Source organism: Watersipora subatra, chromosome 8 (genome assembly GCF_963576615.1).
Source record: "Watersipora subatra chromosome 8, tzWatSuba1.1, whole genome shotgun sequence".
Taxonomy (NCBI): Eukaryota; Metazoa; Bryozoa; class Gymnolaemata; order Cheilostomatida; family Watersiporidae; genus Watersipora; species Watersipora subatra.
The window spans coordinates 59,425,801-59,450,559 of record NC_088715.1 but is presented as its reverse complement, the minus strand read 5'-3'; the positions used below and the strand labels follow the sequence as shown (position 1 = coordinate 59,450,559).

The following is a 24,759-nucleotide window of genomic DNA, read 5'->3' as shown; positions in this document are numbered from 1 at the left end:
GTCAGTTTTCAGGTTGTTTTGAATAATTGACATATTTCTACAGATGTTATCAAACTACCTTCATCTATATCAATCATCTAAAGCATTTTCAAACTTGCCAATGGTTGTCCATACAGGTAGTAATGAAAAGCCATGATGTTTGGATAGTCAATAGTAAATAAAGAATTTGTTGGTCTTAGGTTAGTTTACTTCCTGTCCTATTTTTCAACTTTATCTTGTATATCTGTTTTTTCAAGAGTCAAAGAACAGTTACACCTGACTCTACCAATTATCACTAACCATAAACCAGTCTATCGATGGTAGTCTAATTTAATGCACTTCCTTAGCTTGTTTGAAGTGGACATTCTCAACGTTACCGTGGACTATTTATAGAGTCTAGAATTTATAGAGCTATTTCTATAAATAGTCATGAACTATTTATAGAACCTGAAGTTTTAAACTGTGTAACAATATAACATATTATTCACTTAAAATCAATAGAGCTAGAGTGGAGTAAATTTAATAAAAAACCGCTGCCCACAGACAAGATTAAAGTGTTGATTATAAAACGCTCTGGAACCTTTAGTAAATAACTTCCTCAGTTGAGTCTAATATATTTCTAAATGAATTGATAATTGTGGTCTGAGTATTTATCAGATGTATGGCATAACGACCAAATTATCTTGTGCTAAATATTGGGTTTAAAAGTTCTTCTTAAAATAAATTTTAATTTAATCAATTTAAAAATTGATGAAAACAAAAAAGGTTTTTTTTGAAGTTATATAATGTAAAAATGTTTGATTACTTTTTTAAAGAATTGAAGAATCAGTTTAACAGTGCAACAGTATAGTAAATGACGAACAGAAAACATGTTTTTATTGAGGAAGTATGTACAATAGCAATTTTTATATAACTAACAAGACATAGCATAGGAATATGCATATACAAATAAAAGCGTAAAAAAATGTATGTTAAGGTAGCTTTTATTACTAGCGCTTAATACAATATCATTGCGTAAATTTATACTTTTAATTAAAAATGAATTTACACAAAATTCCAGTAGATTCTATCAGAAGGTGTCGAGTTTTTATCATTTGTGATTGTTTTTCATGTTTAAGGTGTTCTGACTGCCAGAGTGTTTGCAGATTAAAATCAACAAAACTTGATCTCGATTAAAATACTCAGAAAGAAATATGTGCAAAATTACATCGCTAGTTTCTATTGTTGCTATCGACTATTGCGTTCAAGTTGCAGTGTTACGCATTTCTATTATGTTGGTCTCTTTGCAGCTAAAGAAATCATAATCACACTTTGATTGATCTGAGCGCTTTAATCACGATCAAGTTCTATCGATTTTAATCTTTAAACATCCTGGCAATTAGATCACCTCAAATGTTAAAAACAATCTCAAACGATAAAAAATGCCAATACCTTTTGATAAAATCAATTAAAATTCTGTGTAAGTTCATTTTTAAAGTTTAGACTAGTTATATTGCAGCTTTCACCAGATTGAAAGCCGTATTTTAAGCTTTTGTTATTGTAACTGTTTAAGTCCACTGGCTGGCTAACTGCTATTGGTTCTCCTCATCAAGGTTTTCTTTTCTTAGTGTAGTTTTATTTTGTAGACTAGACTCCTTGTTTCTCTGTTCTGTAATCTTTAGTGTAGGTCTTGCAGTAGTAGGAGAAGTTGTTGCCTCTTTTATTTTTAAAATTCTACATATGAAGCTTTTAGAGTCAGCCTGTAAAGCAAGTGTTATAACTGAGGCTTATTACATAGCAGCTTGCAGATGCCATCAATGAGCAGCTTTGCTAACGAAAGGTTTCCTAACAGATTGTTCGAGCAGTTATTAAATCAGCTGGAGTTTTACTTTTTTGAGTTTAGAGTTGATATGTGAAATTGTTTTTGGTTGGCTGGTTAAGATATAAAGTTTTGCTAAGGCGCTGTTTATTGATTTTATTCATTTTACAAAAATTGTATATTCATCTGAAAAAAAGTTTATTGATGCTGCTATTGTCCAAATTATTGTATTTTTTGTCATAACTTATTTCATGAAGTTTATAAAAAATGGAAACAACAATGACAGCAATTATAGTCAAACTAAAAATAAAAATATAAACACAAACTTTGATAAACATATTTAGTTTTTGAGTTAAGCAAGAGAAGACAATTAAAGTACAGTAAACACCTTTTCTCTTAGCTTGTTTTACAGTAGAACAAAAATGACAGGTTGGCAAAATTTTGATAACTTATAACAATTCTAATATAAAATTTAATTTATACTTGGTTAGATATGCTGAAATAAAATTTATGATCTCTCTAAAATACTTCAATATTTGTCTAAAATGACTGAAAACTTACTTTAGTTTTAGAGCCAATAAAAGTTTAGCTACTGCTTACAACACAATGACTGATGTATTGCATCAACACTAGAGTGTCTTCATAGACAGGTCTACATAAGTTTGTACCAAATATGACATGTTATGACAAGTGGTGACGAGTTATAACCATTATGATAAGTCTGTCACTTTACGACAAGTTATGAAAAGTATGACACATTATGGCAGGTTATGGCAGGTTATGGTAAGTATAACGAGTACAAGCTTTTGAGCTCAGAAATAACACAAAGATATTATCTTTAAAATCTGACCTACAGCATACATGTATTATTAAACAACATATGGAAAGGCTGCATGAATTAGCTACTAATATAGACCTATTAACTCTACTTAATAAGTTAGTTAATAGATCTGCAGCTACTAATCACTAGGTAGCCTACAACTAGTTTCGCAAAGCGTCTTGCCTTTGCTCTTTGACATATAGAATTAACCTTTCACTCAATGAATACAAGCATTATTAATAGGTTTGACACATCTGCTTGTAGATATACATATGTTACTATTGCCTCAAGGTTACTTTACTAACAAAGTAGTAAAAGTGGAATTACGTGGCTTGATCACACGCTAACTTATTTTTTGTTAAGCAAAGAATAGCAGCCCTCATGAACCTAGGTTATGATTAGATCGTAAGTCAAATGGTATGTTTGCTATATTCTTTATAGTTCCCTATTAGATTTTCAACTGCTTAAGATATTAATTCTTGCAACAATTTTGTAAAAAAGAGTAATGAAATGCGAAATGAAGCTACACGCATTAAATATTTCATAAGGAATGCTAAAACAGACACATGCCTGTTTCTATATATAAATTAAAGCGTGTGTCGTCTGTACAGCTATCATGATTAAAATCTAGGAATGTAAAGTCTACATCAAGATGATTTGATTTCAGATTTTGATCTCGTGTTGTGATTTTGATTATTACACTATAAATCTATAATAGCCAAGCTGTCAATGATTGTTAGCACATTCATCACATTGGTTACAATAATCAGGCTTGAAGCTTTTGGGGTCATTAACTAGCCTGGTTGAGAGTTAACTATGCAATGGTTATTAAGCCCTCTGCAAATACAGTAATTGTTTTAGATAAGGTAACCTTTATTGGCTTACCAAGTAAGTTACTCATGTTCATTGGGTAAGTGTTTTATTATTTGTGAAGCGCCAAGCATTCATCCCACGACAAAAAACACGAGCAACGCGATTGTTTGGGAGATTTATGATAAATGCATATGTGCACACAACTCACGAAAATTATTCATTAATGGCCGTCGCAAACTCTTGTACCAAAATCTCATCAACAAATTTAACCAATTTTCAATAGAGTCGTTTAAGTATAATAAGTTAATAACGATACAAAACAGATACAAACCTATTTAAATATGTTACCAAGTCTTTGTTATTTGTAGAAAATTTCCTAAACCTTACCCATCTGACCGAACTATACATAAATAGAAAGATTAATTTGCCTAAAATCGTTATTAAAACTTGACAAGATTTATTTTATCAAAATTAAAACTGGCGAATGAAACGCCGAGCGGCAGAGAATAGAACCATTAAGTCGTGCGCATTTCACAAAAAACGTGCACATTTACCAGTCTATAGCATTGCCCAATTGCCGAAGGTTTCTGTAATTAACATAGAAGTACTGAAAAGTTCATTTCCTTTTTGCCGATTTCAAAGTAACTGCATTTTGGACATTTATGAGTACTTTGGCATTCCAACTGATGTCCAAAGCACTGAAAGTAAAGGAAATGACGATGATATTTTTTCTAACGATTCTTTTGAGATTATTACAATATTTAATTATAAAAATAATTATTCGATTTTATAAGATTTAATTATAAGAATAAACATTCGAATTTACAAGATCGAAGTACATAGTGACCGATATTAGGCAATATGTTACTGTTATTATTTTTTCTAAACAGTTTTGTTAAATAGATTTTCTAAAAATCTATATAAATATCACAACTTCTTAATATTGTTAGCTATGGCGTTTTGAAATGTAAACAAAATTGGGCATTGGTTTTCTATCAATACTGTATTACTATATTAGTAATATTGGTTATTCTAATAATATCAGTGCATTTTACTTTTAATATTGCATTTTTGCTATTGCGGGGAAGAGATATAAACATATAATATTTTCCTTTCATTATTGCTGCTTGCTGTACATAATAACACCCAGTACATTACAGCTACTATTGCAGTTATCCTATTGCACTGCAGTGCCATTTGACTGCTAATATTGCATTTCTCAACCATCAGTACCCTTTCTTTTTCCCAATATCACTTTGGTCGTGGGCTGTATCACAGGGGAATTTCTAGTCTACTCGAAAATGAGTATAGCGTGTAGAAAATATAGAAGACTTACCCTAAAGTGTTTATTGAACAGGAAGTACACTACCGGCGATGAACATGCATTGGTGGAGGCGATGAAATGAATTATAATGAGCAGTCTGAACATATCTCTTTTCACAAACCCTTGAAATATCTTTGGGCTGTAGTTGTATAACCAAACTGCCACTGACAGCGGCAGCCATGTTAGAACTGTGAGAAAGGCGTCAGCCATCAACATTCTCTGCAGCTAAATTCAAACAAAACATTTGACTTAATTTATGTTAGCAACGTTAAACTATTAGCAGTACATTTTCTTTGAAGGCTATTGTTCCAAAGATAATATTTATGGCTTAATTATTGATTGTCCATCAATTTTACACATTTTTGTGTTGCCTTTAAAAACTTTATATACAAAAACTGTAAATTGGATTGGTTTGAATTCTTCCGTGACCCCTGAATAAACTGAAACTTGTGACCTCTAAAAATCAAATTCAAGTTTACAGATTATCACACTTTTAAAAAACTAAAATGAATAGTTTCAATAGATTTTTAAAAGTACAAGAAGTTTTTAATTAAATAATTAGAAGTCTACAAATTTATTACACATGAAAAAAATAAAATGAATAATTTTAAATTAAGTTTTAAAATTAGAAAATTTTTTATTCTCTTTTTACTTTTTGCTCAATCAATTCAAATAGTGATTGTATTACTAATGGACCAGGCCAAACATTCAGTCACCAGAATAGCAAGTAATTTAGAAAGAAAGATTAAGCCACGCCACTTTGCGCTGTTATCAGATTACTAGATTTCACATGAATTTCTGATTTAATTTGATATAATTGATTTGCCTTTATTTATTAATTATGTGTATAATAATAAAACCCATTTTTTTATTTTGTATGTGCATTCAAGCGTGTGTGTCTGTCTGCATAAACCCTACGCGCTTTTACAATAATGCGTTGATTTCATACAAACTTCAAAAAATATGTTTTGTACCTTCTGTCAGATAACTAAAAATATTTAGTTTTAAAAGTCTGTTTGGTTACCAACACTTGCAGTCTATCTTATCCTTAAAATGAAATAAAATCTCGGTTTAAGTTGGGAAGCTTGTCTTGGAGAAATCGAATTTGTAATTCTCGCACTTTTGTAAAATTGTGATGCTAATGTGGTTATCGATAAATTAATTTTTCATTGTCGTTATTATTATCAGTGAATAAATATCTGTGTGAAATGTAGAATCTTAATCATCATTCTGGTTTATGGGAACTGACATTAGTGAGTTATGTGTTCAAGCAACAATAAGTTCTAATCATAATTCCTTCCCTTCTAACTAAATGAAATCAACAAGCAAACAAGGAGTAGTAACTCCTCATAACTGCTTCTAGTTCAGAGCTCCTACTCCTACACTCTTTTTCAAAAGTTTTGGTCAGACATTAGTTAATGTCAATCGGCAGCATCAGATCTAATAGGCTGCCCTACTTGCGCCTGTACATGACTGATATAGCCAATGCCTAATATAACACTTTTTCTATTTTATTAAATTGTTGGCATACCTTTCCAAGCTGCTTGTTCATTTGTTTCGAGGCATTCCGGTGCAGTTTGCTTTGCTTTCGAACAGCCAGCTTTGCGACTATCGCTGTGTAGCAAATGACAATTATAAACGATGGAATCAAAAACTTCATCGTAACTTGTAAGTCATGAGCGGGGGTATAAGGTTTGGGAGCCGTATGGCAATAAGGAAGACCTTCTTGCATGCCCACATGAGCACTGAGAGCAATTGGAATTTCTGGCACTAGACCTGCCAACCAAGCCAGCAAGATGAAGCAACCTCTGTGCTTCTGCCTGTACAAAGTCGCTTTCAGCGGAAAGTATATGATGAAAAATCGTTCTAAGCTGATAACAGTATTACACATGAGGCTAACATGAACTAATCCTAAATGAAAAAATGTTAAAAGCTTGCAAGATATAGATGTCCACTGAATAGGAATTTTCAGAAGCATGATCAGAATTAGTGGTGGTGTAAAAATTGACACCAGAAAATCGGAAACAGCCAAGTTGATGAGATGAGGCTTCACGGCACTGCTTAATCTTCTTCCAGAAGCAACAATGCCGATAGTCAGCGGGTTGAGAACCAGTCCAAGAACTGTCAGTAGTGTGAAAGCTGCCCCAACTGTATAGTCATCTAATCTAGTAAAAAAACAGGCTCGTAGTCCATCACACGATCTTTCGGTTTTGTTGAGAGCGATACTGTCATTTACCAAAATAGTTGAATTTTCACCTAGTTCCATGCTGAGCTAACAATTTACAAAGTGATTGTCTTCTGCTTAAGAACTTGAACGCTTATGGACAACCTGATTGAGGTGGACAGTTTTTATCTATTTTGTTACTCATGCCAAATTGTGAGAAAGATTTATGAAATCATCTATAATCTGCATCCTGATATCCAGACAATTCCAAGTTTTATGGTCATTTCATATGACTTTTAAAGCATTCTGTATGAGCCTGTCCAAATTAAAGAGCATGACTTATAAAAAGTGCAATTTTTTATTTCAGTATTCATTTTTTTGTCCGCATATGAGTGCGCTGAAAAAGAATACCAGTATGTATTTGTAAACCATTTGAGGAAGATTGTTTTATCCACAAGCTTAGAGCTGAAAGCATCACAGTGACATTGTGCGTAATATTGAGTTATAAAATATTGCAATAATACAATTCTTGTAATTTAATAATAAGCTAAATTAGTTTTCAACAAAAATTCTTTATAAACTAAAAACCTCTAAAATATAAACCTATGTGTAAATTTATTTTTGCAAAGTCAAAATTTAAATGTCAATTTCTTGACTCGTACTTTTGTGAAACTACAAAAGGCCACATTATGCATTTTCCCTTCAAATCTGAGAATGAATGTTTCTTTTCTGATAATATAGTGTTTGTGCATAGCATAATTTGTGTGTTTCTTTGGCAAAAAGGTAAGAACATTTGAATTATTTGTAGAAGCCATAAAAACGCATTTTAAAACAGTTAACCAGAAAGTTTTTTAAAGATTTGATTAAGAAAAAAAGTCGGGCTTTAGCAGGCTTTTAGAGCTGGGCTTTGTAAAATTTAATTCTTAACAATTTTTGGCAGCTTTGCATTCAAAGTATTGGAAAATTTCTCTAATCAAAATAAATAATGAACTTTAATACTATAACAACCAGTTTAAGCTGAAAACAAATAAATTGTATATCAATATTCTTTATTTTAACTATTGGTTTTTATAAAAGATGCTATATTTTTTTTGGCATAAGTATTTTAGTTTTTAAATTTACTTGTTCTTTTTTTAAAGTAACTTAAATGTTTTTTAAATATATATTTAACAAAAAGATTTTTGCGCACATACTCGCACACGCGCGAGTGCGCGGTATGGTCATGTGCTTATATATATGCACACAAATCCATGTATGTATATATATATATATATATATATATATATATATATATATATATATATATATATATATATTGTAAAGATTTTGTGCAACCTTCACTTTCCTCTACTAGTACAAGACTCGGTGCATGAGTTTATACATATATTTTCTGCTTAGTTCATAAGTTGTACAAGAATGCTCAAGTAACAGGCAATGAACTGGCCCAGAACAGCTCTGCTCTTCTACACAAATGTTCGAGCTTATTTAGCTAGTAAGTTCCGCCTCCGTTCTACTTGGCTGGACCAGGCACGGCCCGGCTGCGAAATTTTTTTTCCCAAACAGGTTTACATACGGCAGTAAAATTTTGGCTCCTGATTGCTTTTAGTAATAGCGTTTTAGTAATCAAAACCTACATCATTACATTAAAAATCAATAGTTATAATTAGAAAGGAACCCAAAATTCTAAATGATGTAGTAAAAATTATGTTATCATTCAAAAACTGCTGTTAAAATGTAAGAGGCGCTCGCTTAAAACTCATTAATTTAAACCATTTTGAATAGAATTTTGGAATTTTGTGTTCTTTTCTAGTTATAACTATTGATTTTTAATGTAATGATGTAGGTTTTGATTACTAAAACTCAATTACTAAAACCAAATAAGAGCCAAAATTTTACTGCCGTATGTTAACCTGTTTGGGAAAAAAATTTCGCGGCTCGGCTCGATCTTGACTCGGCATAAATCTGGCTTGGCTTGGCTTTGGCTTGACTTGGCTAAACTCTGACCTCGTTATCCTGCCTGACTGAGCACAGCCCGGCTCGGCTTAGCTCAGCCCTAGGCTCAGCTCTCAGTGGATCACATTCTGCAACACTCCCCCCTCCATTGGTGACCACGGTCTCCAATCTAGACCTTGGGAGAGAGCTCATGGTAGCCACTCGGCAGACCTCCTCCTCACCTGTCAGCGTTCTGTCCAGGTCCTCGTCATCTGCTTCAAAGACAGCTTCTCCGGGGCAGTTCGTGCAGCTCAGCAGTCGCCTCCTCCCACTCCTGATCTCCCTTGGGTGCTGCCACACCTACCGGCTCCGGTGCACCCAGTGCTTCCTCAGCTTCTTTCAAGCTAGTTGTGACCGAATTCAATAAATCCTGTAGCGAGGTGTTACCTTCTCTGTCCTTCTTCTCGAGTGCTCTAATGTTGTCTAGAGAAAACAAGTGTTTTACAAGAAAAGCTTTGGTCGCGTCCGTGAGGACCATTTTGCTGCTTTCCTGTTCGACCTCCGGACCGTTTTCCGGCAATTCTATGGAGTAGCATACCCCATCTCCGTACCGTTCCGGCTTCCTGGTGGTCTGGGCCAGCCTCGGATTGTGCTGGACCGGAGTTCACTGGATTGCGGGGTTGATGAGATCTGGTGTTGTGGTCTCTTCGGTCTCCACCGGGTTCGCTTCAGGTTCTTCCGGAACTTTTTCCCGTGTAGCCGGATTGCTTTCCTCGGAACTCGGAGGGCGTCTTTGGCTTTCTCCTTCCTCCGGTCCGGCCGGATTTTCTCCCGGAGTTATCTCCTGCCCTCGTTTTTCTGCAGCTTCTAGTAGCAACTTTCTCCAGCTGGGAAGTATCATTATGGGTGCAGGGTCTATTCTAAATTCCTCCTACCTCCTCTCCGGTCTGCTGGGTCGAGCTCCTTTCATGTTAGGACCCCTCCTTGGCTCCAGGGTGGCCGGGGCTTGCCCCAACCTTTCTGGGCAAGCATGATAAGGTTTCAGCCTTCTGTCGCTCTGAATGGAAGACTGGCCCTGTTGTTCCACCAGATATGTGTGGTTCTCCCAGGCCTTCAGGACCTGGTATGGTCCCACAAACTTTGCCTGCGGCTTGGGATTTTTTCCCCGTCTCCGGTGTTTATTTGTGAGCCATACCCAGTCGCCTGGGGCGTACAGCGGTGGCTCCTCCCGGTCCTCCTGTCTCACCTCCATCTGACTTTGTTGTAGCGCTTCATGCACCATCTGCAGCCTCCCCTGCACCTTAAGGGCGTGCTCGTGGGCAAGAAAGAAATCGGTCGGTGGTGAGTGGCTTTCCAGATGGTCTGGCAACCTCAGCTCCCGTCCTAACATCAACATGTTGGCTGTCTCTCCGGTTGCGGAGTGGGGGTGCTTCGTTATTCCCTCATCAGCTGGGGAAGCAGCAGGTCCACCTCGTCCTGTTCTCGGGTCAAAAGTAGTGCCCTCAAGGAGTCCCCGAGTCCCCAATTGTTCGTTCAATGATTCCATTGGCCTGTGGGTGATAAGGAGTCGTATGGGTATTCCCCACATTCCAGAGTTGGCATAGTTCGGCCATCAGTTGCCTCTCAAACTGCGCTCTCTGGTTCATGTGAATCTGCTCGGGTAACCCCAGGTAGCAGAAGACCCGCTCATCCAGTGCGTTTGCGACCACCGGGGCCGTAGCGTCAGGTAGTGCCAGTGCGTCCTGCCATCGAGTTAAGTGGTCAGTGAGGACCAGCACCCACTTGTTCCTCCTAGGCGTGACCAGAAATGGCCCCACCAAGTCCACGGCCACTTTCCAACAGGGTCCTCCAGCGTAGAGCCTTCTTTTCCCTCCGGCCGCCTTTGTCTCTCCATGCTTTGCGGCCTGGCACACCTCACAACTCTTGATGAGACGTCTGACTGTGGTCGTCAGTCCGGGCCAGTAACAAGTCAACTGGAGGCGGCTTATCGTTCTTCCTACCCCAGAGTAAGCCAGGGCGTGTGTTTGCCACACCGTGGTTTTCCGCATGGCCGGGAGGCAGATGGCGCACCATCTGGCGTAGCCCTGTTGGGCCACGCGTACTTCCAGCCCGCCATCCTGTTGTATGCACAGAGAGCCTCGCATGTGAGGCAGCATATCCAGCTCTCTGCTCCCGACTTCCAGGTGTTCCGCTGGCACCTTTTCTCCTGTGGCAATGGCACGATACATGATGGCCACGGGTCCTTGTCCGGTGGCCTGTATCTTTGCCAGCTCGCCCTTTGGTCCTGTTATCCCTGGTGTGGCCGGTAGCCCCTCGGAGGAACCTCTGGCACCCAGGTTCAATTCCACCACTGTTGGGGCAGGAGTCCCGTGTGAGTTGCCGGCCAACCCTCCGGGGTATGCGACGTTGCCCAGGGTCGATCTCACCCTGGGCAATGGTGCGGGAGTCCCATCTAGGCAACTGGTCGGTACCCACGCGGCTAACGGCCCTTGTTCCCTTGCCAACTCCTTCCGTGAGAGGCCCCCATCCCTCTGCTCAATGCTCATGCATTGCCGGCAGTCCTCGCAGGTTTGCCTGCTCAACCCATCTGCGTTCCCATGGCGAGTCCCTGACGAATGCTCCAGGATGTAGCGGAACTCAGCCAGGATTTCTAGCCACCGGGCTACCTGGTTCGAGGATTTCCTCCTCCTGCATAGCTACCGAAGTGACGCATGGTCCGCCCGTAGGAGGAACTCCTGGCCCTACAAATACGGCCAAAAGTGCTTCACTGCCTTTACCACCCCAAGCAGCTCCCTTCGAATGACGCAGTAATTGCGTTCCGAGGGGGTGAGGGTCTTGCTGTAGTAGGCAATGACTCTCTCGCAGTCCTCCTGTACTTGGAACAGCACGGCCCCCACTCCACATCCACTGGCGTCTGTGTCCAGGATGTACTGTCTCCGGGGATCCGGGTAGCCCAAGATCGGGGCGGTGCTGATACTATCCTTCAGTGTGTCGAAAGCGATCTGTTCCCCTTCCATCCATCTCCAGGGCTCTCCTTTTGCAATCAGTCTGTGCAAGGGATGCACTATAATGGCGAACTCCGGAATATATCATCGGTAGTAGGCGACCATCCTGAGGAATCCTTGGAGTTCTTTCACTCTGTGCGGGCTCGACCATTCCGTGACTGCTTTTACTTTGTCGGGGTCTGTAGAGACTCCGTCCTGGCTTACTATGTGGCCCAGGTAGCAGACCTGGGATTGCAATAGTTATGTATAAAGTTGCAAATGTATATATACACAAGTATATATATAAATGTATATATACAAGTATATATACACAAGTATATATATAAATGTATATATACATGTATATATAAACAACCTGTATATATATAGAGACTGTATACACAGTAGACGCTCCTATAACGTATACCTCCTATAACGTAAATTCCTGATAATGTAAAACATTTATGTGAAATTTTGTTGAAATTTTAATGTGAATGTTACTCCATCTCGCCGCACTTACGAAAAAAAAAACGACATGCGTATAAAGCTATATATATTATATATACAGCTTTTGCGACATTCTAGTTCATCATGATAGTTCGTCATAGATGACGAAAGAACAGACAACGACTGCTGCGCAATAGTTCATAAATACAAAGGCGATTGATTGGTGCCGATGCTACAGCGCCAGTCTACCAATCTGAGTGTTATGAGTTGGATCATCTTCAAAAGTTCTCTTTTATTCTAACCTTGACCGATGGATACAGATAGTCAATGAACAGGTAGTACAGCTTTGTATAGTAAAAATATTTTGTTGTTTTGCTTTGTTGTAGATGTATAAAATATTTGTTATTAGTTTTACTTTGCAGAATATACTTTGCTGTTTAAAAAAATAAACAAATTGTTGTAAATGAACGTCAAAGGTGTGCGCTCCTCATCAACTTATTGTAAAAATTAATGCACCCACGGTCTATAAAACCTGTAAGATTGATCAGAAAAAGGAGAAAAGTTGTTGATGCAAACCAATAATGCTGCAGTTACGATACAACTTACAATTTTTTCTTTTTTGCATGGCCAAAGAGATGGGCTCAAAAAGATCTTGAAATGGATTAGGCAACTTACATGTATTTTATTGTTTTTATAATGTAAATTCCCTATAACGCAATTGTTCCTGGAATGGATTACTTACGATGTAGGAGCATCTACTGTATATACATGTGTATGTATATACACCTGATGGTGACACTCACTGGCAGCCATCTTGTCTTCCATTTTTTCATCTGTATCAATCTCAGAGTTTATCGTTTGTCGTCCTTATGTCCAATTATAAGGATAAACTTTTAGTAATGAAAAAACCACTTTGTAATGGATTTGAACTCAGAAACCCTAGTTCCCGCAGCTTACTTGCAATATTGTGTAATAGTGACTCTTATTTAAGCACGCTACGCAATGTGGCCACCTTGTCATATGGTTGAATGCTTGAACATTTGAAGATCATGATGTGCGAGACATGATTGTATTATTCACCAACATGGCTCTTAATATAGTAAAGATTCAGACTAGCAAAGAAACTTAGCCAATGTCAACTACATTACCTGCCACTGTTTATAAGCTGTTTTAACTCTTGAACAACCGTGTAACATAAGAAGTTACAAATGTTTTTAACGACCTTTGTTAGCTGTGCCTCGTGCCTTTAAATATTTGAATTATGCATTGGGCAAACACACCCAAAAATAAACAAGCACCTTCATTTAAAAGTTAGAATGGTAAATGTTTTTTATCCCTCCCACAACGCTCAGTTTTCAGGAGTATATATCCGCTCTATACTTCATAATTCTATACTCTCCTAATGCAGTAATGATTGCTACCAGGTGCGTTGTTTGACAGGCGGTTTCCATCCTCTAACATCAAGCTATTCCACCTAGTATGTACTGCATGTCAATACTCATCCTAATTTATGACACATTAGATAACATGGGTTAAAATGTTTTATAGTGAGAAAATTAAGGCAAAAGAAAGGTATTACTCATATCTCACGTCAATGCTTTGAAAATGGGCAAAAACTTAAACAGCTTTGAATTAAGTAACGCAGATATGAATTCACGCATCCCCTCTGTTTAAATGACAAACAAAATTTTCCTCATAGAATGGCATGCACATCCGGTACTGATCTAAGCTGTTGTTCAAAGACCTACTTAAAGGATTGTAGTTGTGCTGTGTGCAATAAATAGATATAACTGAGGTGTCTGAGTCGAGCTCACATCAAAAATCACGTCAGATTCTATCTGGAAGAGTTTAGGCAGCTGAGGGAACAGATGAGTTGATACAAATACTTTCCATAATTCAATGAGCATTACAGTAGCTTTTGACTTTATAAGTGTACTTGATAACTAAGTCAAGTAGAGATCATTGAGAATTAATAAGGTCGGGTGAATATGGCATCATTCAAGGCAATGGCCCAAGCCAGCTAGGGCCAAATGGCAAATTGAGATCTGGACCCGGATCTTTCTAGCCTTTTTGGTGGATCTTTTAAGTCTGCTGTCGAAAAATTATTTTGAAGCATTGATTTTAACAATTTAGTTTTAAAAAAATGTTCGTAAATCTTTCTGGTCATTTATTTGGTCATCACCTGTAAGCTTGGAAAAGCACCCAATAACTACTAAGCTAGCTGGAAGACTACTTACTTGCTTTGCCTAAACTTACCAATGTGAGTCATTGTTTTCAGCAATAGATTTTGTGAAAAACCATCATAGAACACGATTTACAGACCCTCACCTTCAAGAACTTGTAAGAGTTGATGTAAGTAGCAGGAAACCGCGTTTTGATAGTATTGTGAGGTCAAAGCCCACACATCATTTTTCTCACTGATATCAGACATATTTATTCCAGGACATTCATTCACTGACTTTCAGTCAAATTATGTATATTACTAAGTTTTTTTTTAAATTATATTTGTCGCCTTGTTTTAAGATATACCCAAATAGTTGCATGGTTTTGTTTGGTACAAAAAAAGCATATCTTCAGTCTGTTGTGGATTTTTAATTTGTCAGATTTGGCTATAGTGGATCATGGCCAAAATTATTTGGCCATCCCTAGTCTTAGCTCTTCATGAATATTCTACTGATTCAAGGCTGCGATAACCAACACTTGTCTTATAACCTTATAACCTTATAACCTTATAACCTTATAACCATATAATCTTATTACCTTATAACTTTATAATCTTATAACCTTATAACCTTATAACCTTATAACCTTACAACCTTATAACCTTATAACCTTATAACCTTACAACCTTATAACCTTATAACCTTATAGCCTTATAACCATATAACCTTATAACCTTATAGCCTTATAACCTTATAGCCTTATAACCTTATAACCTTATAACCTTATAACCTTACAACCTTATAACTTTATAGCCTTATAACCTATACACTTATATACGCTTCACTCTACGCTTTACGCTAAAATACTTTACTGAGTTTATTCGTGGATCACCAAGAGAGTAAGCATAGCTTGTGTCACTAATCACTAAAAATGGTAGACAGAGCATAACATCAGGTTTATGGATGCATGTAAAAAGATGCAGATGCTTATCATGTTCGGAGCTTTCTATGATGCTATGAACTTTTTTTTAATATGTTGTCTCGCGTGCCCTTTTAGAGTTTTTATAGGAATACTTAAAGCATAACAAGTCATTATAGTCTTGGAGCAGTAAATTCAATTTCACTCATTGGCTGGACATTTGAGTAATTTGATACAAAGTCTGAGTTAATCTGAGTTAGTCTGAGTTAATCAAACTTTTAATTTATAGATCTTAGATATTGATTAAGTTTGGCAGCGCAGCGCTGACATCACCGTTTTACCTATATGTTTCTAGGTTTATACAATTTAACACCAGATTTCGTTGAATGTACATGTTCCATTATTCACTGTAGGTCACATTTTTTTGTTGCTTCGTTTCCTAAAATAGCTGTGAATGCAACAAAATCTTTAAATGATTACTGCATAGATATATAACAACACTCTGTGCGATCATAAAAACAAACATTCACTGCAAAGATAAAGGTACAAAAATCATTTATCTTTTGCTGCCTGCTGTGAATTTTTCCTCATTAAAATACTTGTATAACAGAACTATTTTGTTTGTGTATGTAGCTTCCTCGGTTTGCATATTTTTCTCTTCACCTTTCAGTACTAACATGTTCTAAATGCTTCTAATAGTTAGCAGGCAAAGAAGAGTTAACCAAACCTATGTTGATATGACACTCTAAAGTGTGATAATTTCTAAGGCCAGCTTATCTCAGAATACTGGGACAATCTATGAGTATATAAGTAGTGAGTAAAATAGATACCTAGAAGGAACTATTTCCTAAAGCACTCGTTTGCTGTAATTTATCGCTTTACAAATTAACCCTTCCAGGCAAACTGGAGATGACTCTGAATGCACAGTCTTCACCAAGATTACATGCCCTTGAAGATGAACTCGCCCAAAATTTTAGCAGATTTTATCAGACAGTATCGATATTTTTTATCATTTGCGATTTTCTTTGTAGTTTAAGATCTGAGTGCCAGGATGTGTCATGATTAAAATCGATAAAATCTAATTGCGGTTACAACCCTGAGATCAATCGAAGTTGTGACGACGACATCTATAGTTGCAAAGAGACTGACAGAATAAAAACACAGAGCGCTGCAACTTGAGCACATCGGCTTATTCTTTTGAGAGTTTTTCTCGCTAGCATACTTCATCAATTTTAATTTTGAAGCACCCTGGCAATCAGATCACCTCAAACATCAAAACAGCTAGAAATGATATAAAAATGCCGATACTTTCTGATAACATGTACTGAATTTGTGTAAATTCGTTTTTAAGGCTCCTGAAAATTAGCTTACAGTGTACTAACTTTCCCTTTTATATCATTATATAATACAAGCGTTAGACTAGATGGGAACATAGAGTATTCAACCTTTAATAGAAATATTATATTATTTATGCTAGGTAAGGTATTTCTTGTTTATTGTCAGATAACAAACTTTCTCATCAATACAAGATTATATCAAGCGCTAAACTATCTCTACTCGGTAGTTTTATTTAAATTTGTAATAAAATTATATTTAACTTAATTTTCATAAACATGACCTACTTACAATTAAGCAAACACATAAGTCAGCAATGCGGTTGGAGATGAACATTAGTGACTATTTAACTTTTTAAAACAAACAAGGCTATTTGCAGACATTTTCCTCCTTAAACCATTCTTATGAAAATATAAACATTATTATCTTATCACTATCTCTAATATGTAGCATTCAAACAATAACAAAAAAATGAAAATGAGAATTGAAGCTACAAAACCTACTACTACTATTACTATTATTACTGTTACTATTATTATTATTATCATTATTACTATTACTACTAATATCATTATTGTATTTGTTGATTTCCTCAGATGTTCAGCCAGTCTTTTTTTATCATTATTGTTATTATTATTGTTATTATTGTAAAAGTTTTTCTTTACAGTCGTGTGGTGGTAGGTGACTGGTTGTAGTCCATGTTGAGTCCGGCTTTTAACAAAAGGCCAAAGGATCCAATATCTTCCTCAATTCCACTAAGAGAGGACCTTCCTCAAAATATGAGCTGTTTTTACGATGGCTGTTTCTGTATAGTCTCAAAAGACATGTTCACTCCCACCTCCGCCAAGTATGCTACATGCCTCATTGATATTGTTCCGAGTGTGCCAATTACTATTGGTATCACTTCGGTCTTCACCTTCCACAGTCTGTTTATCTCGAACCCAAGCTCTTTGTATTTACCAATCTTTTCATCTTCCTTCTGTACTACCCTTGTGTCTCCAGGTATTGCTATGTCTATGGCCTGACACTGTTTGGTTTCTTTATTTATTAGTATCAGGTCTGGTCTTATAGCTTCAATAACCTTGTCTGTCTGCACATTGAAGTCCCATAGCAGCTTCACTTTCTCGTTCTCCAATACAGCTTCTGCACGGTGGTCGTACCATTTTGCTGTGTGGGGCAACTCATGTTTCTTACATATGCTCCAGTGCACTGCACTTGCCACTTTGTCATGCCGCCTTTTATATTCTGTTTGTGTGATCTTACTGCATTCGCTGACTATGTGGGACACTGTTTCATCTTTCTGCGTGCACAATCTGCATTTCGGATCGTTTGTTGACTTTTCTATCTTGGCCTTCCTATAGTTAGTTCTTAATGCTTGATCTTGGGCAGCAATGATCAGGCTTTCAGTCTCTCGTTTGAGACATCCCCTCTTCATCCATTGCCATGTTTCCGTTGCAGCTTGATCTTCTGTCTGTTTTAGATGTTGTCCGTTCATTGGTTTATCATGCCAGTTTTGCTTTCGTTCAGTTTTCTGATGATTTCTATACTCTTGTCGTCCATCTTCACTGTTGGTATTTATGATCTTACCTGTTGTTCTTATAAATTCGACTGGGCTGCCTTCTGTGTACTTTTTCAGACTGTGACTTTCGTATTTCACAGTTTCCTCAACACTCATTAATCCTCTTTTTCCTTGGTCCCTTTCAGCATATACTCTATCTACATCAGATCTTGGATGAAGACCTTTATGCATTGTCATAAGTTTCCGCGTCCTTCTGTCTAGTTGCTGTAACTCAGTCTTCGTCCACTGAATAATCCCTGCTCCGTATCTGTACAAGGACACAGTCCATGTATTGATAGCAGTAATGAGATTTCCAGCAGTCAGCTTTGATTTCAGCACTTTCATAAGCCTGTGAATGTATTCCTTCTTAATCTTAGCTTTCATTTCAGATTGTTTTATGTCATCTGCCTCCATAACTCATAAATATTTGTAGCTTTCATTATCTTCTAGTTCATGGATTTTTGTTTCATTTGGTAGCATGATATTTCCTCTGCCAGTTAATTTCCCTCTTATCATGGTGATGGTAGCGCACTTATCTAATCCCAACTCCATACCAATGTCATCACTGAAGATTCTCACTGTGTGTATCAGTGTCTCAATCTCATTCTTGTTCTTCCCATACAGTTTCAGGTCGTCCATATACAGTAGATGGTTAACTGCACATTTGATTTTGAGATGGTACGCTGGTTTAACTTTGCGCAGTACAGTTGTGAGGGGTATCATTGACATCACAAACATCAAAGGAGAAAGACTGTCCCCCTGAAAGATACCTCGGCTGATCGATACTTTTCCTAGTTCTTTCCCTCCACTTTCCAGCTCTGTTTTCCATTGTTTCATACCTGCTGTCATGAACCTCTTGATGTTTTCTGAGATCCCTAACATATCCATTACTTTGATTATCCATGAGTGGGGAACCATATCATACGCTTTTCTGTAGTCGATCCATCCCATCACCAAGTTGGTTTTTCTTGCCTTACTGTCTTTCATAACACACTTGTCTATTATCAATTGATCTTTAGTTCCACGACTTTTTCTACCACAGCCCTTCTGTTCCCATGGTAGTAGTTCATTTCTCTCCAGGTGTTCATAAATGCTGTCTGAGATCATTGCAGTCAGTACGTTGTACATTATTGGCAGGCAGGTAATCGGTCTATAGTTTGATGGTATGTTGCCTTTGCTTGCATCCTTAGGTATTAGCACCGTTCTTCCTGTTGTCATCCATGATGTCGGAGTGCCTCTCTTGATAATCTCATTCATCTGATTCATAATTCTTGTGTGAAGAGCTGTGAAGTTCTTGACCCAGTAGTCCTGTACTCCATCCGGTCCAGCGGCTTTCCATGGTGACAATCTTCCAAGGGTTCTTTTTAGTCCCACAACATTGATCTCCAAATCAGTTTGTTTCTCTAAATCTTTGTAGTCATGTTCAGCCTCCTTGATCCATTTGGCATCTTCTTTATGAGTGTGCGGCTGTGCCCATATGTTACTCCAGAACTCCAGAGCAGCATTGGGCTCAGGCGGTGGTATCTGTTTCTGTTGTTTACCTTCTAGGCTTTGGTAGAATCGTTTCTGGTCTTTTTCAAATAGATGGTTTGTATGAAACTGATTCACTCTGTCAGAATATCTCTTAATCTTTGCTGCATGCTGTGGATGTCACTCTCTGTTTAAGTTCCTCAATCACTCGATCTATTTCTTTTTTTTCAGCCAATAACCTTGCTCTATTTCTCTTGTGATGAATTGCCTACCTTCTTTGATGTTATTCATCTTTGCTAGATCTTTACGTGTTTCCTCAAGTTTTCTTTCTAGTCTCATTTTCCATGCCGGTATTTGGGTTCTCCTGCCACCGGTTTTCTGTCCTTTCTGTAATCTTTCCATTACCAGCCATGCTCCTGCATATATCAAGTCGTTTGTACCTCCAATATCAGTGGTTTCAATAAACCCGATCGCCTGATTGATCATTCCTGTTTCCTTCCTGATCTTATCTTTCGGTATCTTCTTTAATTTTGGCATATTTTGCTTTTGCTCCAGTCCCTCAATGATGTCTTTGAGGCGATTGATTATCTCTCTCTGTTCCTCACTTGCTGTTGGTCTTTCGATTGGCGTCTCTATTATCTCCATAGTAATGTCGCTCTCCATTACTTCTTCAACTGCATCAATATGTTCATTTCCATTGTTCTGAATCAGAGCATTTGTTAGTGTCGTTGTTACTCTCTGTCTTATCTCTTCTATCTCCAAGTCGGACATCAGTCCGTTTCTTCTGATGACTCTGACTTGATCGGCTATCTTTTGACTTGTTGTGCTGAACAATCCTTGATCTTTCCATATCTGATGCATCCTTTTCATGTATCCTCTCTTCTCTGGTTGACTTTGGTAGTAGCATTCCATTGCATTGATGTTGTTTATTCGTGTCCATCCTCTCCTCTTCTCATTGTGATTAGTTGTCCCAGTAACAGGTTGACGACCGCTCCCTGCCTGGGGTGGCACAGGTGAGCTGCCGGGCAAGAGTTGACAGGCTGTTCCTGTCCGCTCGGCGCCGTAGGGGTTTCTTTCTGTTTGTGTATTCATCATGGGTATGAGTGGTGATTTGTATAGGGTTTTCTCCCATAGCCTTAATCATTTTTCAATGCTACAAGGCAGTAGGTTTTGTGTAAGGTTAACTCCATTAGCCTTTGGTTGAAACATCAACCTAACCCACAAGGCAGCAGGCACTACTATGAGTTTTTATAAAAGCCTTCTCACAGTAGCGGGTCCAGTTAAGCGTCGGGCACCAAGCCGATATTAGTGGATCTTTATACATTATTATTATTATTATCATTGTTATTATTATAAAAGTTTTTCTTCACTGTGGTGTGGTGGTAGGTGACTGGTTTTAGTCCATGTTGAGTCCGGGTCTTACCAAAAGGCCAAATGATCCAACATCTTCTTCAATTCCACTTCTTCAATTCCACTTCTTCAATATGTGAGCTGTTCCTATTATTACTATTAGTATTGTTATTACTATTATTATTAGTATTATTATAACTATTGTTATTACTATTATTATAACATTTCTCATGTTCAATTACAGTATGTCATTATTAGTTTTATTAATTATTAATTATCATTATTAATTATTAATTATTGTCGTTGATATTGTGACTAAATATTTTACTATTATTATTGATGTGATGGTAGAATGAACATAGTTTCTAAAAGCTCATGACTTTTATGGTTTAAATAAAAGGAAGCGTGTTCAGCTTTAAAATTTGCTGCTTAATAACAATGTCTTTGTAGAAATAGAGAGTCCGCAGTTCATCTAGTGAAGGAAGCGAGAGAGAGAAAGAGAGAGACTAAAAGCATCCACTGAGACATATTTAAGATTGTGTTTACTCCCCATGGAATTGGTGATTCCTTGAGTATTCCAAAGCCTTTTATGTCACAAATGTTCAACAAGGGATGGTGCCTTGGAAAAACAACCCATTTTAGTCAGCCACAGGCTATAGAATTGAACATAATAAAATACAGACAATATTAGTAATGATGATTTTAGCGATATAAATGACAACAGTTATAATGATAAAAAAGACCATTGTAATAATAGTGAAATGGATAATGATGATAGAGTGCTTCCCATCTGTATTAAGGCTTGTACTACCTCCGCTTCTGGCGTACATAAGCTGATAGCCTAATATTTACCTTTCACCTCTACCATTCCTTTCATGCATTTAATCTCGTTAAAGCCTGTTTCCCAAATGGAATGTGAGACCTCGGCGGTAATCTCGGGCAGCAAAACACGACTCTAGGCTTGGCAACTAATCTTCACATAAAGCTGTGTTGCTGGTGATTGCCTAAAAGTGGCGGCTAGTCATACTGTTTCAAAAGTGCTGACCTTCCCTGTACAGGGCATTTTGGAAAGGTTTTGTCTGCGGCTTTTTGTGGAAGTCCAACAGCGCTGAGCTCTTGCTTTGACCGCTGGCAACTACCGGTGGTACTCGCTGAGTAAATTCACATTTCACCGCTGATAGCCCTGCGGTACTGTGGCCGGTGTTGGGCATATATGAAAACCAGGCCTAAAATGTCTTGAACAAACAAGTTGTTAGCCTATTCATGCTATGCTGGTATATCCTGTTTATAGATGTTATGATTTGCTTTACTCTGGTTTAAATAACTGAAATTATATTGACTCTCCTGGTTTCCTATGAATATTTGCTTATTAGTAAACTCTCCAAGATTTCTGCCAATATATAAAGCTATAACAGTATGCAAAGGCTTTGGTTTCCAGTAAAATTTGGCGACGTGTAGGTATGAATGGTGCAAAGAATGGCAATAGCATTGTTAAAGATTTTCTCATATGAAACACATGAATGATAAAAAGGCTAGTAGACCACTGCCTGTCCGAGATCATTCATTTTTGCAAACACAATTTAAAAAACTTGAAACAAAAAAATTATTTTAAAAAATTTGAAAGTTCAGGCTGGTATTTAAATATCCTAGCTTATCGTTTTGCACATTTAGCTAGTATATTTATTTTCAGTGAACTCGCTTAGTTCTGAGAATATTCTGCTATCAGAATATGCTTGTGTCCAATTTTCATGTCTATATAGTAGTGTGCTAAGGGCAAAAAGAGAACTATTGTATATTAGTTAACTCTGCAACTTATACTAACAATGACTTGAAATAAAAAACAGTCAAAAATATCTGATGAGTTGGCAGAAGTTGGTGTTGTTTGAAGTGTGAGATTTAGACTGGAACAAATATAAATTGATATAGGTAGACAGCACTGACAATCACATGTCAGAAGTAGAAATCTATATATACCAAACATCGTGTTAAACAGAGCTGTTTAATGGGTTGCTTCAATCTGTTTGCTGATTCTTAGATGACAAGTTCAGCAGTTATAATGACTGATAACAAAAAATTATAGCTTTATAACTTCACAGATTGTCATGAAACTGCAAACATATAATTTTAATATCGTGTGCTTAATATAGTTTAGGTAAAGTACAGCTGTAGCTTGCACGCACTGACACTCTTCATTACGCAATGTTTTTGTTAGCAGACGATGGATTGCTGCTGTTTATAGTGAGCTTCAGATAAGCCGTGTGTTGTTTTTCTTTAATGAGCTGATTTAAGAAAACTAATAGGTATGTTTCATTTTAATCTCCTTTGCTTTGTGGCTCTTTTGTTTTTGTATTTCATCCATATAAATTCCACACTTGGAAATTGTTGAATATTGGTATTTTAGTCTTGAGGGTTTCATGATTATAGTAGAATAAAATCAATACAAACATTAATGAAGACCTTCTAAGACTCAATTCATTACAGAGATCATCGTAATTTCCTCGTCCTAACAACTGATTATACTTGCTGCCATGCTGTCAAGAGAAGAAGATTCTCAGCTGCTGCTACTCCTTATGATAAAATATTTTAGATTATTTAGTAATTGACTAATTACAACTACCTTTTATCACAGGTCTGATTCGTTGTATGTCTTTCAGATGTTGTGTTCTGAAAAAAACCAAAGCTGTAACTGATGATATTTTTAAATAATTTTACACTAAAGATAAATATCTGTAGGACAAACATCTGCTGGGTCAGGTCTATTAATTCACCTCAGCGGAACAGGTCAGAACAAAGAAAATGCTGAGTAATGAATGCTTCTTGGTTAATCCAGATTAATTCCAATATGTCATTACAAGAACACGTAATCCCTTCAAAGGTTAATCCTATATCATGAATTAAAAATAGAGTTAGCCATTGTCAACTTTATTATGATAATTGTAGCATCAGTTAAACAGTTTGCAATATCCATCTAACTATAACAACAGGCTTACCAAGTTTGAGATTGACACAAATGTTCAATAAATCTATGCATTATGTTAGCATAATCTACTTGTAGAGTAATCAAAGGAAATAAAGCAGGTTGAACACTTTCAAAGCATGAGAAAATTGAATGACATAAAAATTGACAGCATCGAACATGTTTAAACGAAAAAAAAGCATTCATGCAAAAATTGCTTTCTAGCTTTGCTTACTCGTAAGTCTTGCTATATGCTACAAAACTATTACTATTAATGATTGTTGACTATTATTACTGTTATCTTTTATCCAGGCTCATTACAAAATTTTTTCATAAAAAAAAACTTTTGATTGTAAACGGCTCTAGAAAGGCCGGTTAAGAAATAAGACTGCTATCACTCCCTTAATTTAAAGAAATCGTTTATACCTGAAAGAGCTTCAGGCAAAGAGCAACTAATTGCTTAGACAGCCAACAGGTTAAAAGATTGTTGGGTTCCTTCCAACAATCTTTTAACCTTGGTTGTTAAAAGATTTGGTGGTTGCTCAAACAAGTGATGTAAGAGCATCTATTTTAGTCTGAGAAAAAAGTCCTTTCTAGTTTTGTTTGTTTACCAATCTGCCATCATAGCAGTCGATGAATAGATGGTTTCTCACATTCGCTTCGGGACAGAGTTGAGATGGTTTAGACAACTTTAGATACCATATAATTCTGAATATCTGGATTTTATCAGTGGAAAAGAAAAGAATGT

At 36.9% G+C, this 24,759-nt stretch overlaps 1 protein-coding gene across 1 annotated transcript; it reads right to left on the bottom strand.

Annotated features, from left to right (window-relative positions):
• Nucleotides 1-1,550: 1,550 nt before the first annotated feature.
• Nucleotides 1,551-9,043, bottom strand: LOC137402797 (blue-sensitive opsin-like). The gene is made up of 4 exons (XM_068089302.1): nucleotides 8,903-9,043; nucleotides 6,266-7,006; nucleotides 4,747-4,959; nucleotides 1,551-1,718 (listed from the first exon to the last, which is right to left on the bottom strand). The coding sequence occupies exons 1-4, from the start codon at nucleotides 9,041-9,043 to the stop codon at nucleotides 1,551-1,553; spliced, it is 1,263 nt and encodes a 420-aa protein (XP_067945403.1).
• Between the last annotated feature and the right edge of the window lie 15,716 nt (nucleotides 9,044-24,759).

Excerpts from the sequence above, each read along its gene's own strand:
- LOC137402797 (XM_068089302.1), bottom strand. The coding sequence starts at position 9,043 with ATGAGCTCTCTCCCAAGGTCTAGATTGGAGACCGTGGTCACCAATGGA. Across the intron at positions 7,007-8,902 it reads CAGTCAGGCAGGATAACGAG|CTCAGCATGGAACTAGGTGA; the intron begins GTCAGAGTTTAG and ends GTAAATTGTTAG. Across the intron at positions 4,960-6,265 it reads TGAACAAGCAGCTTGGAAAG|CTGCAGAGAATGTTGATGGC; the intron begins GTATGCCAACAA and ends GTTTGAATTTAG.